Here is a 15287-nt window from a genome sequence, read left to right as displayed (position 1 = left end):
AATGTATGTATCAAATGAGTAAATAATTATGACAAAGCCTCCAAATTTCAAATAATGTAGTAAAATGCTGACTAGTAAAAATAATTTTTAGATAAAACAGTTTTTCATTTTCTCCTCCAAATCTCTAAAAACTAACTTATAGAATTAAGTTAAATTAGCACTGAATAAATTCTGGAAAGAGTCACTCACCATTACCTATGCCCCTTCCTTACATGCACGTGCTTGTGCACGGGCACCTGTGCACGCGTGCACACACACACACACACACACACACACACCCTCGTCCATACACCAGTTTGAGATGAAGATGGATCAAAGAGGAGAAAAACTAGAGAAGAAAAGATGACTATAGAGAGGTGACTAGACAGGAATTCCAGAGCTTTGCAATTAAAATTGGAAAAACACAATTAAAGCCATTAAAAGAAAAAAGATAGAGTAGCTTCCCTGCTCCTTAGGGCTTTCTGGAGCCTGCCAACAAGGTTGCCCTTTTAGTGGGTGATGCTGTCTGTGTGAGGGACTTTAGGCAACACCTTCTGGTGGATATTACTCAAGCAGTGGTACCAGGAGAGGTGCCCCACAACCATGAAGTCTACATTTGAATCCACAGATTTTGATTATTGACCATCAATCTGTGATTTCAAGTTGAAAATAATGATTGGGTTAAGGAAAAGTAGAAGGTCTTTTTCAATACCACCCTTACTGTGACCGTAGGATTAGACTCCACAGTGGCACCACTTCATAGGCACCAAGTACATGCTTGGTACAGAAAGCTTTCCTAAGTTTGGCCTTAATGTAGATGTGGTAAGATTGGAAGAAAGGGGATCAGAAGAGGAAGATACAGTGGAAGCTGCGGGAGAAGAGGCATGGGAGCCGGAATGGGCCCATCTGCGAGTGACAGGAAACAGGGCACCGGTCCTTCCTGCTGGCTCTGCCAGTAGTAATAACACCTCAGGTCTGTATAGTGTCTGACTTGATACAAGGCACTCCCATATATGCATCTCTTGATCCTCCTGAAAGTCTTATAAAATGGAGCTGGAAGAGGGGAAGGCAGGCCATGAATTCCACCAATATTATCTGTCCATGATTGAAGAACTCCAGCTGAATGTGAATAAGAGCCAAAATTGCCAGAGGCTGCAGGCACAGAAAAATGAGTTTAATGCCAAAGTCCACCTACTGCAGGAGGAGCCACACTGCTGCAGGAACAGGGCTCCTAGTGGAGGAAATGATCTGGGCCATGGATAAGAAGAAATGTTGGTTAAGGTACATCCTGAGGGCAAGTTTGTCATAGATGTGGACAAGAACATCAACATCGATGATTGACACCCAATTGCTGGGTGACTCTAAGAAATGACAGTGAAACTCTGCACAAGATTCTTCCAGACAAAGCAGACCCCACTGTTGTCACTAAAGACGGTGAAGAAGGTGCCAGAGTCAACTTGCAAGATGATTGGTGGACTGGACAAGCAGATCAAGGAGATCACAGAAGTTTTCCAGCTGCCCGTTAGGCATCTTTGAAGCCCTGGGCATCATGCAGCCCAAGGGAGTGCTGCGGTATGGACCCCAGGTGCTGGGAAGACACTGTTGGGCTGGCGGTGGCTCATCACACAGACTGTTCCCTTATTTGTTGTCTGGCTCTGAATTGTACAGAAATTCGTCAGGGAAGGGGCAAGAATGGTGAGAGAGCTATTTGTCATGGCACGAGGACACACTCCATCTATCATCGTCATGGACAGAAGCGACTCCGTCTGCTCCTCACAGCAGGAGGGAGGTTCTCTGGTGGGGACAGTGCAGTGCAGCACACAGCGCTGGAGCTGCTCAGCCAGCTGGATGGGTTTGAGGCCACCAAGAATATCAAGGTTTTCATGGCTACTAATAATGATATCCTGGACTCAGCTCTGCTTTGCCCAGGGTGCATCGACAGAAAAATTGCATTCCCCCCGCACCCCAAGAGGAAACTCAGCTGAACATCTTAAAGAGCCATTCTTGAAAAATGAACCTGACTCCAGAGGATTAACCTGAGAAAAAATTTCTGAGCTCATGCCAGGAGCATCGGGCTGAAGCGAAGAGTGTGTGCACCAAAGCCAGCAGGTGTGCCCTGTGAGAATGGTGGGTGCACGTCACCCAGGAGGACTCTGAGATAGCCAAGGTCACACAGAAGGGCAGTGAGGGAAACATGTCCATCAAGAAACTGTGGCACAGAGGTCGGTGTCCTTGTGTAGATGCCTCAAATAAAACCCTTCGGGACAAAAAAAGATAGAGAGTTTGGTAAAGGCCTCAGGGACTTTGGCGGTTAGAAGGATGACTCACAAATGGAGGTTTCTGATGCACAGTTTTAGTCAGGAACATGGAGAGAAGGTGAGTGAGGAGTCTCGCTGCTCAGTGGTAAGATGGAAAGGGAGGATAAGAAGTGCTGACAGTGCTGACAGGCTGGATGCCAGTCATGGGCTTAAACAATATGTTGGGCACAGTTGAAGGACTCTGGCTTCATCCGTCTTTCACCTCTCCTGGCCATCCACCAAGGCATTCATCAGCCTGTTTCTGTTGAGCATGACACTGTTGGCCGCATAAACAGACATATCATCACCTACCGGAAGAACGGCTTCTGTTTTCTCGGTCAGTGCAAGGTAGTCAGTGTTCTGTCTTCTGAGTATCTCATATTCCTCTGAGTAAGTACATTAAAAATTGTGTTGTTTTTTTTTAACCAAATAGAGAAAAGCAGAAAATCTCTACGCACTAAGCATTAAAATCTGCCTCGCTGGGAACAACTTTCTTGATGAATCACTCTGTCACTCCTGGCTGTGACTGAAGTGCAGGATGAAGGTTGCTAACCAAAACCACATGGACTTGGTCTGTTTCAGGTCTGATTCACCTTAGGAAATGATGATAAAGAAGCAGAATTTTAACTCTTAGAATTCCAAAGCCCTATCATTGTAGAATTCTGAGTCTTGAATCCTGAGGATACCTCAAAAAGAGATATCTGACATATACCTTGGATGGATACATATTTATTTCATTTATACATAAATGCATTTGTGCACATGTGTGTATAAACCCATACACACATACACATGGAATATATTCTGCTCCAAATATTTCTTTCCTCTTCAATAATCCAACCTCTGTCAAGACCTGGCTCAACTTCAGCCTCCACCATGAGCCCTCTCCAGCTTTTGAAGCCCACACTGATCTTGTCCTTTTCCTCATCTTATAGCATTTACTACCTGTACCAGTGTCTTCAGAACTTACCTGTGAACTATATTCCGTGTGCTTTGCATTACTAATTAGCTGTTTTGCTGTTTTGTGTGTCTAGCTCTTGTCTCCCTGTGTGCATGGTGCCATTCTAGCTGGAAGCATTTGCTAGAGTTGGCAAACTCTGGCCTATTTTTGCACATCTAGCAAATTAAGAACTATTTTTATATTTTTAAAGGGTTAGAAAATAACACACAAACTAATATATATTACTCAGACACTGCGGTACTCAAAGCCTAGTATGTTTGCTATCTAGCCCTTTATAAAAGAAGGATGCCAACCTCTGCTTTAGAGAATAATGGAAATTAATAATGGACAAATAACAGGTTTAACCTTACTAGGTGTAAGTAATTCTATTAGATAGGTATGAGTGTTTCCATTTTATAGATGAGGAACCCAAGGCTTGTTAATCTAAGTAATTAGAATTTTGGCCTTTGTCCTTATGAGCATTATAAAGAAGCATTAGACCAATAACAGTAATAATAATAACTACAAGCATTTAAGTTTCAGAAGGACAGGGCCTTAAATTTTTTTGTTTGTGACTATATCCTTATAGCACCCAGGACAATATCTGTCACATAGTTTGGTTTTATATTAGTTTCCTAGGGCTGCTGTAACAAATTACTACAAACTTTGTGTCTTGAAACAACAGAATATATGTAGTCTGGAAGCCAGAGTTTGAAATAAAGGTGTTGGCTAAGTTCATGCTCCCGTCGAAGGCTCTAGGGAAGAAGCCGTCCTTACTTCTTACAGTTCCGGTGGTCCCAGGTATTCCTCAGGTTGTAACAGCATATAACTCCAGTCTCTGCTGCCGCCTCCACGTGGCCATCCTCATTGTGAATGTCTGTGTGTCCTCTCCTTTTGCAAAGGTAATAGTCATTGGACTCAGGATGCACACTAAATCCAGGATGATTTTATCTCAATATTCTTAACTAATTACATGTCATAGAGCCTATTTCCAAATAAGGTCACATTTTGAGATTCCAAGTGAACATCAGTTTCCGGAGTGGACACTATTCAACCTAGTACAGGTCTCAAGAAATATTTTTGAATAACTAAATGAATAAAGGAAGTGACTCTTTAATATGTTGCTGACACTGGATTCATTTTATTTAAACCTCACAACAATTCTATTAGGTATGTGTTTCTCCATTTTATAAGTGAAAAACTGGGGCTTATGAGGGCAGCACCACTCCGAGCCCGTGCTCTTTTCCACTAGGCCAGGGTGGGTACCACTAGACTTGACTAAGAAGGTGTTTGGGGAACATTACACTAAATATTTATAGAGGTAGAATTGAACAAGGAGGTTCTGGAATCAAGGAAATCAGACTATAAGAAGCCAAGTACAAGATTAAGTATTGATAGGTGGATATAAACAATAAAGGAAAAGGACGTGTCAAAGAGAGCCAAGACTTCACACTTGGGGAGAGAGTAGCTATTGATGTCATATAGGAATAGGAAGCTAGAAGAGGGAGTCAGTTGAGAAAGAAAAATTATGAGTTTCAGTATTATCCGGCATATTTAAACTTGGCCTGAAGACAGTTGCAGAGACAGGGCTGGTCCTCAGAAGAGAGAATGCCACTGGCTGTGTGAAGTTAGGTCATCACCACGAGACAGCATCCATCATCCTGTGAATCACCAGTGTTGAGCCAGCAGCTGGCTGGCCACATGCCTAGTTGTGCTACATTCACGGCCATCTGAGAATGAACACACAGCCAAAGATGACACCCTTTCTTCCTTCCTAGAAACTAATCAGCCCTTTAACTGCTCCCCACTTTCCTCCCCTGCTAGAACTCTACCTGAGATCTCAGCTTGTCATAAACCCCCGTAGCTATTGAAGTTGTGAGACAAGATTACTTCATCAAGGGGAGTTTGTGGCAGTAGAAGTGTTGAGGAAGCATCTTTCTTTTAAACTGTGCACTGAGGACATCATCAGGCTGAGTCCTCTTCATAACACAAAACAACATAACCGGATTCTTAGGGTTTGGCCACACCACTCTAACAGTCTGGCCAAGAGAACTGACTCTTCTGCATTTTACAAAGAATCAGACTTCAATATTCACATCTTAGACATTTGAGTACAGACTGAGAGAAGTTAAAATATCTCTGAAAGAAACATAACCTGAAACTGAAGTTCAAAGCCCTATGCCTCTGCCTATGGTCAGTTCCAGACCACCCCTCTCCCAGTCCCACTTAATAAAGAGAAGGGAGCACATGAGTGAAATTTCACAGGAGTGAAATTTAGGAAAATAAGCTAAGTGGAATTCCTGAAATTAAAGCAGTTTTTAGCCAACTATATGAAAAGCCCTGGGCAAAGATGGACTTTCTATTTTGAAACATGTATCCTCCTGAAAGCCATTACTATGTGTCCGTAGAATCTTTACAAAGTATAATTATGAATAATGTTTATATTAAACTGCTTCTGTTAATTTAGTCATGGGCAAGGAGGGAAGAGAGCTGGTATGAGTGAACTGGCAAAGATTTTACAAGATAGTACATTTTAAAAAATCTATCTGCAAGACTGATTTAAATTATCTATAGATGAGCTAAATCCGTCTTATAGATCAATTAAAAGAATCACTATTTTAAATATATCACATCCTTAATTATACTGAATTAAATGTAATTGCATATTCACTGCATGCATCATAATGTTAATTAGGGGAAACATTTTGAATCGAATAGATTCAGTTTTCTTTTTATAAAAAAAATGGTGCATGTCTGAGCCAAGTTAAAAAAAATCTAACAAGTACTCATGAAAAGTTTAGTAAAGAAAGACTAAAATAATTAAAGTATTATTGCAAGGCTTAAAAATTATAGAATAATTTCTATTATTTAGCCCTATAACAATATTTAAGCCTTTGAGTTAAGGAAGCAATTTATAACGTTTCAAAATTAAAAACAAAAGTTTACCATTGATTCTCAGAATTGACATCATATAATTATTTTAGAAGAGGATAAACCTTGAAAAATTAAAAGCTTGTCAAAACTTCTTATGGAATAGGCATATGTCTCCAGAATCTCTGTTTTGGAGTAGTTCTTGGTGGCTGGAGAGGGACTGTTTACTTATGGCCTCCTGAGCACCCTGAGCGATCATTTGGTCTGACTGCAAGCTAATGGCAGTTTGGTGATTCCAAGCTCAGGGGAGGCTTTGGAAAGCCATAGAGAACTTTACACTCAACTCGGTCTACCCCTCTCTCTGCAGACAAGGAACTTGTAGCCTGGTGCTGGGGTGAAGGCCCTGGGACCAGATGGCCTAGCTTTAGTCCTAGCTCTGCCCCTGCTGGTTATGTGACCACTCAGTGCTTCACTTTCCTCCTGGGAATATTATAAGGACTAGGTGAATTAATATTTGTAAAGTGTTTAGAAGAGTGTCTGACACATTTTAAACACTCTAAACAAATGTTTGTTAAATAATAGTAAAATAAAACTCAGACCCAGAAAGATCAAGTTGCCTGAGGTCATGCAACTCATCAACTCCTCTCCGGGTCCTGACCTACAGGCATGCTCGTTCTTTTCTACCAGGTCCTTAGACCAGCCCTAGAGTATGGCTTTGTCTCAGAAATACTGTAGGAGTCTATCAGTAAGCTGTAATCTTTACTGACAACTCTCTGAACCTCGGTTTCTTCCTCTGTAAAAATTCAATGATCAAAACAAACCCAACTCCCAGACTTGAGAGGATCTGAAGAAATAATGTCCTTCGAAAACCATAATCCACTATGCAGATGTTATTTAACGTCATTATTGTGAGCTCCTGTGAGCTGAGATAAGCTGTGAATGTTTCAAATCTGCTTAGGAGATCAAAAAATCAGGGTGGGAAAAAGTTCAAAATAGGCTCTCTCACTTCCCATTTACTCATTGTTTTCTTTTAAAATTTATTTTTATTAAAATCTATTAATATATGCAAAAGAATCATGTACTATGTGTATATGTATGTGTGTTGGGTATATGAAAAATAAAATACTGATTCCTCTACCACCAGGCTTAAAAAAGAGAATGTTACCACGGTCTTTGAAGCTCCTTGTGTGTCCTACCCCAGTAATATCCCTCTCCCTTCCAGAAAAGTGGATAAATAATGATTGTGAACAGTTTGCTCATCTTTCACTTTCCTTTAGTTGTACAACGCATATGTCTCTGCCTAAACAATATTTTGGTGAATTTTTTTTAATTTCCCTCTTGACTCATATTTCAAGGTATGTGATATCTTCCTGTACCCTTATACTATCCACCTTGTTCTTTGTCACTATACCCCTTACACACTCATTAAAACACATTACTTCCATCATTCAAAAAACCTCATAAAGAGAGACTTTGAAGAGAGCCAGGCTTCAGGTTTACATGAGCAGGAATGGGTGTCCATGACCTAGCGGGAGGAGCCAGAGCAAATGCAAGAATCCAAGGATGGGGAGAGTCTTGTGCCAGGATAGCCACTCTGAGATTCATTCGGTGTCCTAGATGGTCACCTGACTTTTCACCTTAATGGAAAAAAAGCCTAAAAATGTAAGTCGAGGCAGGTTTGGATGCCCTACTAAGGAATTTAGACTTTTCCTGCAGGCCTTTGGGAAGCAACTGAGATTTGAAGAAGGGAGTGACGATGCATAACTGCTTCAAGGCAGATGAGCTGGGAGACCAAAGGCCAGTGAAGAAATACGTAGCTTGAGGTGCAGAGGCGCAGGTGTGGCTGGAGAGCTACACAGGAGAGACACTGCAGACAGGGTTTAGTGGGATTTCACAACTGATTGGATATGGAAAATGCTAGAAAAAGAGGAGATGGTGATGGCTGAAATTTCAAAGTCACCTGGATAGAAAGATGGTAATGTTAATTAATCAAAATAGATAATAAAGAGGGCAAAGCTGACGAAGCTGATTAGAACACTCCAAAATGCTAGTCATCTCTGTGCCATTATCCAGAAACTAATGGTTAATTCTAGCCTTTCTCTCAGAAAAGGAATCAAAGGTGGGTGAATCTACATTTCCTACTTTCAAGAATTATAGGTTTTTTTACACGTAAATGATAAACTTCTGTTCAATGATTCCAGCTCTCTGACAGTTAAGACTCCCCTGACTTTTAGTTTCCCATACATAAAATTAGGGGCTGGAGTAAGATGGTCTCTGAGGCCCTTTTCATTTTTGTAATTGTGCAACTTTCAGAACTTTGCCCAGAATAGTATACAGTAGCAGAAGAAATTCATGACCTTGAAAATCAGAGAACTAAATTCTAACACCAGTTCCATTGTGAACTGAGCACTGTGGCTGCCTCTCTGGGTGCCTTGAGTCTCTTCTTCCTGAAAGCTGAGTGTGATAAGAGCTCACAGGGCTGCTGTGAGTCTGGTTGTGTGTGAAAATGCCCAGCTCGGTGCCCGGCACAGTGTAGGTACAGGAAAAAGAGAGATTTCCTCCCTCCCTTCCTTCCTTCTTCCTCCCTTTGTTACCAAAAGAGAGAGCATTAGTCTTGGCTCCCAAACTGGTGCTGGGGTGAAACTTTCTCTGTGGATTTTTCTGTGGTCCCCCAAAGCAGGTGATGTACCAGAGAACTGCTTTCCACCAGCCTTGCTTAGTTTTATCCCAAAGGTCAAGATGTTCTAGCTTTGAGGGAGCTATGAGTGGCAAGGAGACCCCTTCAGCAGGTCTATGTTGCTTTTCCAGTTGGACCCAATCCCACCCCAGACGGCACAGAGCTAACTGTGTATAAAATGGTAAAAAGAAGCCACCCCAGCTTTCCTGCACAAATAAGCGGCAAATACATTCACTCATTGTCTAATGAATCAGACTGAGATTTCATCATATTTGCACAGCGCTTTATCTTTGCAATGCTGAGAGCTAAAACCAAGGCTTTCTGATAGTTAAAGTTCTACTATTCAAGCTGAAAGACAGCATGCGGCTCTGTAAGCCAGTTCCTGCCACCCTGACCCCAGTCATTGAGTTTATCTGGATTCTCAGCAGGAAGAGACAAGGAGTAGTCCCCTCTACTGCAGTGAACCCTGGAATGTTGCTTTTTCCTGGAAGCTAATGCCCCTACCCCTCTCCTGCAGATCTCCGTTATGGAGAAAATGAAAGAGAAAAAGGTTGAGGTCCCTGGCTTATAATTTGAATGCCACCTGAACCTGACATGATGTTTGTTTTTTGGCTCCAAGTTGCACAATTTTTCAAAATCAAGGAGTTCTATAGATCCTATTCCAACATTATGCAATGTTTCTATACTTAGGAACTTGTTTTGAGGGGGAATAAGTGGCATAACTTAATCCTATCAGTCCTTGAAGAGGTGCTATTTAGAGGCCTTACTATTTCCTGAAGGACAAGCCTTGAAGTACACAATATAAATGTTACTTGCAGAGTTCTACATTTACACCTTACACATGAGGAAATAAGAGACTAAAGTTCTGGTGGTATTGTTCTTCCTTCATTTTTAAAAAGATTAGCAAGTTCCTGCAGGTTTACAGACACTCTGAGATCTATCTCACCTCCATTCTGCTCACCCTGTTCAGCAAGGCAGACCACAAAGCAAGTTGGGGAGGCTATATGCCTAGTTACTTTGCAGCTACATTCATTTTTCAGCAAGCTGTTATTAATACACATTGTGAGCTGGGCACAAAACACAGTGGAGATAAAAGATGAATAAGACAATTCTTGGCCTCTTGTTGATAGAAAGCTGCTACTAGTTTACAGTCAAAGAATCCACTACACACAGCAAACTTTCATATTCCAACGAATTTATCTTATCTCCACCAGCACTGAACTCAAGGTCAAGTTTGAGACTTTAAAGTTCCCGGAATGTCACCCAGTTATAGAAAAAAAGAATAAGATCAAGCAAGAGAAGGAACAAAATAACCACAAAAGCTGACCCTGAAGAGCAGTCACCTCTATAATGGAATGCTTGAGATGGCCTTTGATTTAAAACTGGTCTTTGCTCCTTTAAGCAAATTCCCTTAGTTCTGGCTATCTCTGCAAAATGGATGATTGATCACCGATAGAAACTTAATTACCAATTAATTGGTTGTTATTGAATTGCTGGTGCATCTCAGTTATCTGCTACTCAGAGCAATCTATAATACTTTAGTGAAGAAAAGCTTCTAATTAAATAGTGAAATAGCACTCATTAATATATCAAAATAAATGTCTAGAACTAAAACATTTCATTAATTATAAGTCAGTAGGTTTAGCATTTCAGAAATTCTGTTGACTAATTTATGACCATTTAAAATGAAGACAGTTATATAAAACAGCATTTTAGGTGATTCTTAAACGTAAAAGTCAGTAGATGTAAGAATTTTGTATTCCATGTGATGGAAGTTTGACCTTCAGGAGTAAAGTTACTTTATATAAGCATAACTAAAGTTTTCAATTTGTTCTTGAACACTGAGTTGGTTTACAATATACCATGACAATTTTCTGATTGTTATCAATATAATAGGATAATAATAGAGCATTTCTAGTCTTCAAATCATTTTCCTGGACTTTTAACTACATACAAAGATGTGTAAGATGTGTAAATGAACTTTTTTTCTTTTTCTTCTAAGTTTGCCTTCATTTTCCTTTCTACATTCTCCCGCTCTCTGTTATCTGCCCTCAGATTTACCAGTTTGAAACTATCTTGTCAAGATAGTTAGGAGCCACTCTATTTGTACCTTATAAACTCTTAACTACTTTTATTCCTGAAAAAAAAATAGCTTTAGTAATATTAGTTCATAGTTCCACAATCATTTCCCAGCTACCCATAATTGATTCACTTGTTTGTTCATTCAATTAATATTTACTGCAAAATTACTATGTGTGATATTTCATCTACTATAAGCAATTACAGTGGTGAACAAGCAAAGTTCCTGATCCTAAGGAGCTACTTGGAGAAGTGTCACATCAATCATATAATCATAAAACCAAATAGTAGTCGCAGCTGTTAACAAGTGCTGTAACAGTGTGTGTGTGTGTGTGTGTGTGTGTGTGTGTGTGTGTGTGTGTGTGTGTGTGTGTGTGTGTGTAGAGGAACTTGACTTAGCTATTGGGGTCAGGGCTGGCCTCCTGAGTAAATGATGACAAACTGAGATCTGAAGGAGGCATGGCAGTTAACAAGGTGAATGGAGGTGGAAGGAACAGCATGTGCAAAGACTCTGTAATGGAAGGACTCATAAGATATTTGGAGAACTGAAAGAAGGCCAGCTCACTGGAGCACAGTGAACAAAGGAGAGCATGGTACAGGGTGGGTCTGGAGAAGTTGGTTAGTATCCAGATGATGCAGGGCCCTACAGTTCATGTTAAAAATTGTGTCCTTTATCCTAAGAGCAATGGGGAGACATATTAAGTGTTTTAAACAGAGCGATATGATGAGATTTATGTTTTAAGAAGAAAATCTGGCTGTAGTGTAGAAACTAGATCTAAAAAGAGATTGGATGAGACTGGATGTGGCATGTCCAGTTAGGAAGCCATGTTGTAATCCAGGAAAGAGAGGATGATGTGGTGGAGAAAACTGGATGAATCCAGGAGATATTTAGAAAGTACAATTGATAGGAGTTGGTAATGAACTGTCTATGGGGAATAATCAGGAATGACACTTAGGTTTCTGACTTGTGCACCTGGAGGAATGGGGGATGATTGTGGTTTCCACTCTGGCCATTTTGAGCCTGGAGCCTTTGAGATATGTGAGTGCAGATTTCATAGTCAGTGTGATAAATGCATAGTTAGCTCAGAGTAGAGGGGTAGCCTGGAGGTACAAAGGTACCAACTGAATAGTCACAGATACCATGGGAGAGACTGAGATTGCCTGGGGAGAGTACGAAGATAAGCAGAGAATCAGCCTTGGGATGGAACCTTGAGAAACCCTGACATTGATAGCCAGGCTGTGGAAGGTCCTGCAGAAGAGACATAAATGTTGCAGTCTGCAAAGTAGAGAGAGAACGGGGAGATCAAAGTGTCAAGGGAAGGGAGTGATCCACAGTGCTTAATTGTCATATTACTGAACAGTATTTTTTAAAATCCTTCCATTTGAAGTTGAACCTAAAGGATAAATACCTGATTGAGTGGTAATTGCCTTTTATTAGCTGGTTACTGAGGCATTTGATGTACAACTTTTACATTTTTTGAGCCTTTCGCTTTAATGATGACAAATATGTAAGTGATGTTCTCTGCGTGTTGGGTAACTAGCTCATTTAATCTTTAGAACAGTTCTCTAAGGAAGGCATATTCCTATAATTCTCTCTTTTTTACAGATAGGGAACTGAAATAGAGATAACATGAGTTTCATGAACACAGAGAGGTTGGAGGGACTCCATGAAGTAAATAAGCATTAGGGACCAAGATTTGACGCAGGCACTTGGATCTGGGGTCTATGCTATGCTGCCTCCCCATGAATCATCTATCAACCACTACTCCACACCAACTCCGTGTATACAGATGCACGCAGGCACACGTTTTAAAATATAATATCCCAGTATGACTCTAACATTTATTACTATTCTAGTTGAAATTCATCTTATTGGACTTGCCTGCTAGAAGCGTTGCCTTTATTTCAAGGGCTGAGACATTTACAGTTTTATTTTTCTGTAAACAGTACCAGCTAAGCTCTGTATGCTTGTAATGAACCATAGTACAAACTATGATAGTAAAGTTTGCCCCAGTTCAGTGTCTAAATGATGCTAGAGCCATTTAGGTCACTAGAAATACTTCTGCCTATCTGAGCTTGTCTGCACAGTTCTTGCCATTTCCCTCCAAGCTCTGAAAAGACACATAGAAAAGTATCTTACCAGCTTGCTCGCATCTGAACTCACATTAATTCTATGACCATATTTTATTCCAGACACTTTTGAGAAATTCATCGGGCTGTGAAGTGCACAGTGATGAATATCGAACAGAGTTTACCACAGCTTTGCAGCGCGTTGACTTATTCATGGGCCAGTTCAACCAAGTCCTCTTAACGTCTATTTCCACCTTCATTAAAGGAGACCTCACCATCGCTAACCTTGGGACATCAGAGGGTCGCTTCATGCAGGTAAATGCTATCTGAGAGCGGCTATGTCTGTTTTATGTGTTATTGTGCAGTTAGTTCATTTTCGTTTTTGCAGTAAGGTATTTGCAAATATTGTAAAGTGAAAATCATAATGGAAGCTAGAGACAAGACTGAAAGCAAAACAATGAAAGCTGATCCACTTTTTTATGAAGTATATGGCCTATGTTTGTTAAATTCTTGAAGCTTTCGGTTTAAATGTGGTTGTTTTTCATTTCTTTGCCCAGAATGGTTTGGGTTTCTTTTTTTTTTTTTCTTTTCCATTCATGATTTCTATCACATGATTGGAAAATAAAATGAAACAATTAAAGCACTTCCAGGCGATGTTTTCCTATTTCAAGGGAAGCTACGGATCAAAGGAGAGCTATTGTGTGAACCGTGCGTCTCCATGAGAAGAAACATTCTCATCATTGAGAAATATTGGCAGCAGTTAGGAAGGGACGTTATCATCAAAATCCCATTGTAACTTCAGCTCTCTTGGTTCTGCAAAATGATGGAGTCAGACACAAAGAAGTTCAAATACTGAAAAAAAAAAATCTGGATTTTTGGTTAGAAATGCTTTTAACAGATAGCAACAGTATTTCCATACAATAAAAGTTCGTATTTCAGAAGTTGTGTTTCTTAGATACAAGAATCATAGCACTTTACAGAAATTAAAATGGTCTTATGTTGGCTGTTTTATTGCTTTAATAGTGATTGTGTAGTACTTTCTGCATGAGTTCCTTAATAGAGTCTTAATTAAGCAGAATGACAATGGCATCTAAGGAAATGTTGAATTTCTATGAATACTAGAAGTTTCTTTTAAAGAGAGATGCTTATTTCATAATCGTCTGATATGATTAACATCCTCGTCAGACAGTGATTTCTAGTAAACCAATTGAGGATGATGCCGTTTTCCTATGACTTGCCCATCTGTACATTCTCTGCCTATATTCTTTTACAAAACATATTTTAAAAAATTATCACTGCCTTTATAGCAGTCTGGGTATTGGTCATTGTCACATTTTAAATCGTGTTTTTCTTATACTAGTGGGCATGGTGGAATTTTTTCAAAGTCATAAAACATGTTAATAAAATCTTCTTAGCTCAAAGGGAATCATACAGATCCTGTTATCTAAATATCCCCACACTCAGTCTCCTCTCCTCCCATTGCTTCACAGGCAACTACACTCATTGTTCCCTTCCCCCTCTTAACCAGTCTAGTGTTTTTATTTACCCACCTCAGACCATTTAATTCTGTGCTTAACTCCTCAAAATTTGAAGAAGGAATGCCCAGTCCTGTCCCACGCAGATGAGCACTCTAATATATTTGAAATGTGGCCATATTTATTATCCTTATAAAAATGTGTGCTATTTTTACCATATGGGGCAATCTAAACTCTGGTGCTGCCCCAGTAACACTGGAGAGTCTCAGTTCTTTTTGCTGATGCAGAGATAATTCCAGCAGAGCAAGAGTTATGAGAGGTAAGACTTATTTAAAGGCATTTTTTGAGGTAGAAATGAGTCACACCTAAATTGGCTAACCACGTGGAAATGGAAATACACTCCACATGAGGAGTGGATTACAGCAAAGAGGGCTGTAACCCCGTGGAAGGGAAAGTCTATATATTAAGGCCACGATGGCTGGTTACAAAGATGTTCCTAGGTGATTGGCACGTGAGGTCATTTTAATTGACATTTGGCTGTTATATAACCCCCTGCCTGGTACACATGTGCTTACCCAGAATTCAGTCTGTTATAATTAGATTCATGAACTTCCAGGCATAGGCATGATATTATAATGATAGTATAAAAAGGCTGAAGTTATGGGCAAGTTAAGCAAGTGCCTGTGGCTAAACTAAACCAGCTATAGGTTTATGGCCCTCCAGTCCTTTGTCTCTCAGGGATGCAAGAGTGACTCTTTAACTACAAATGAGGTGTTCTTTGGGTGGTCTCTGAGCTGGGACTTCATTCCTTTGTCTTCCCCACATTCATCATGTCTGACTAACTACCTAACACTATTATGTTGTGTTTATGTTTTTTTAGTTTACATTGTTACTCTATA

At 40.1% G+C, this 15287-nt stretch overlaps 1 protein-coding gene and 1 pseudogene across 6 annotated transcripts in view; both read left to right on the top strand.

Annotated features, from left to right (window-relative positions):
• The window catches only part of MET (MET proto-oncogene, receptor tyrosine kinase), a 111802-nt gene that overhangs the window by 39245 nt on the left and 57270 nt on the right, over nucleotides 1–15287 (top strand). For all 6 annotated transcript variants that reach the window (XM_039861004.1, XM_039860998.1, XM_039861002.1 and 3 more), the window contains one exon: nucleotides 13037–13228. In XM_039861004.1, coding sequence (XP_039716938.1) covers nucleotides 13037–13228 — 192 coding nt within the window. The remainder of the gene's footprint in view (nucleotides 1–13036; nucleotides 13229–15287) is intronic.
• LOC120601225 (26S proteasome regulatory subunit 8-like) lies at nucleotides 876–4333 on the top strand (annotated as a pseudogene).

Source organism: Pteropus medius, unplaced genomic scaffold, assembly GCF_902729225.1.
Source record: "Pteropus medius unplaced genomic scaffold, Ma_sr-lr_union100, whole genome shotgun sequence".
Taxonomy (NCBI): Eukaryota; Metazoa; Chordata; class Mammalia; order Chiroptera; family Pteropodidae; genus Pteropus; species Pteropus medius.
The sequence above is the reverse complement of the archived record's forward strand: the minus strand, read 5'-3'. Positions and strand labels throughout refer to the sequence as shown.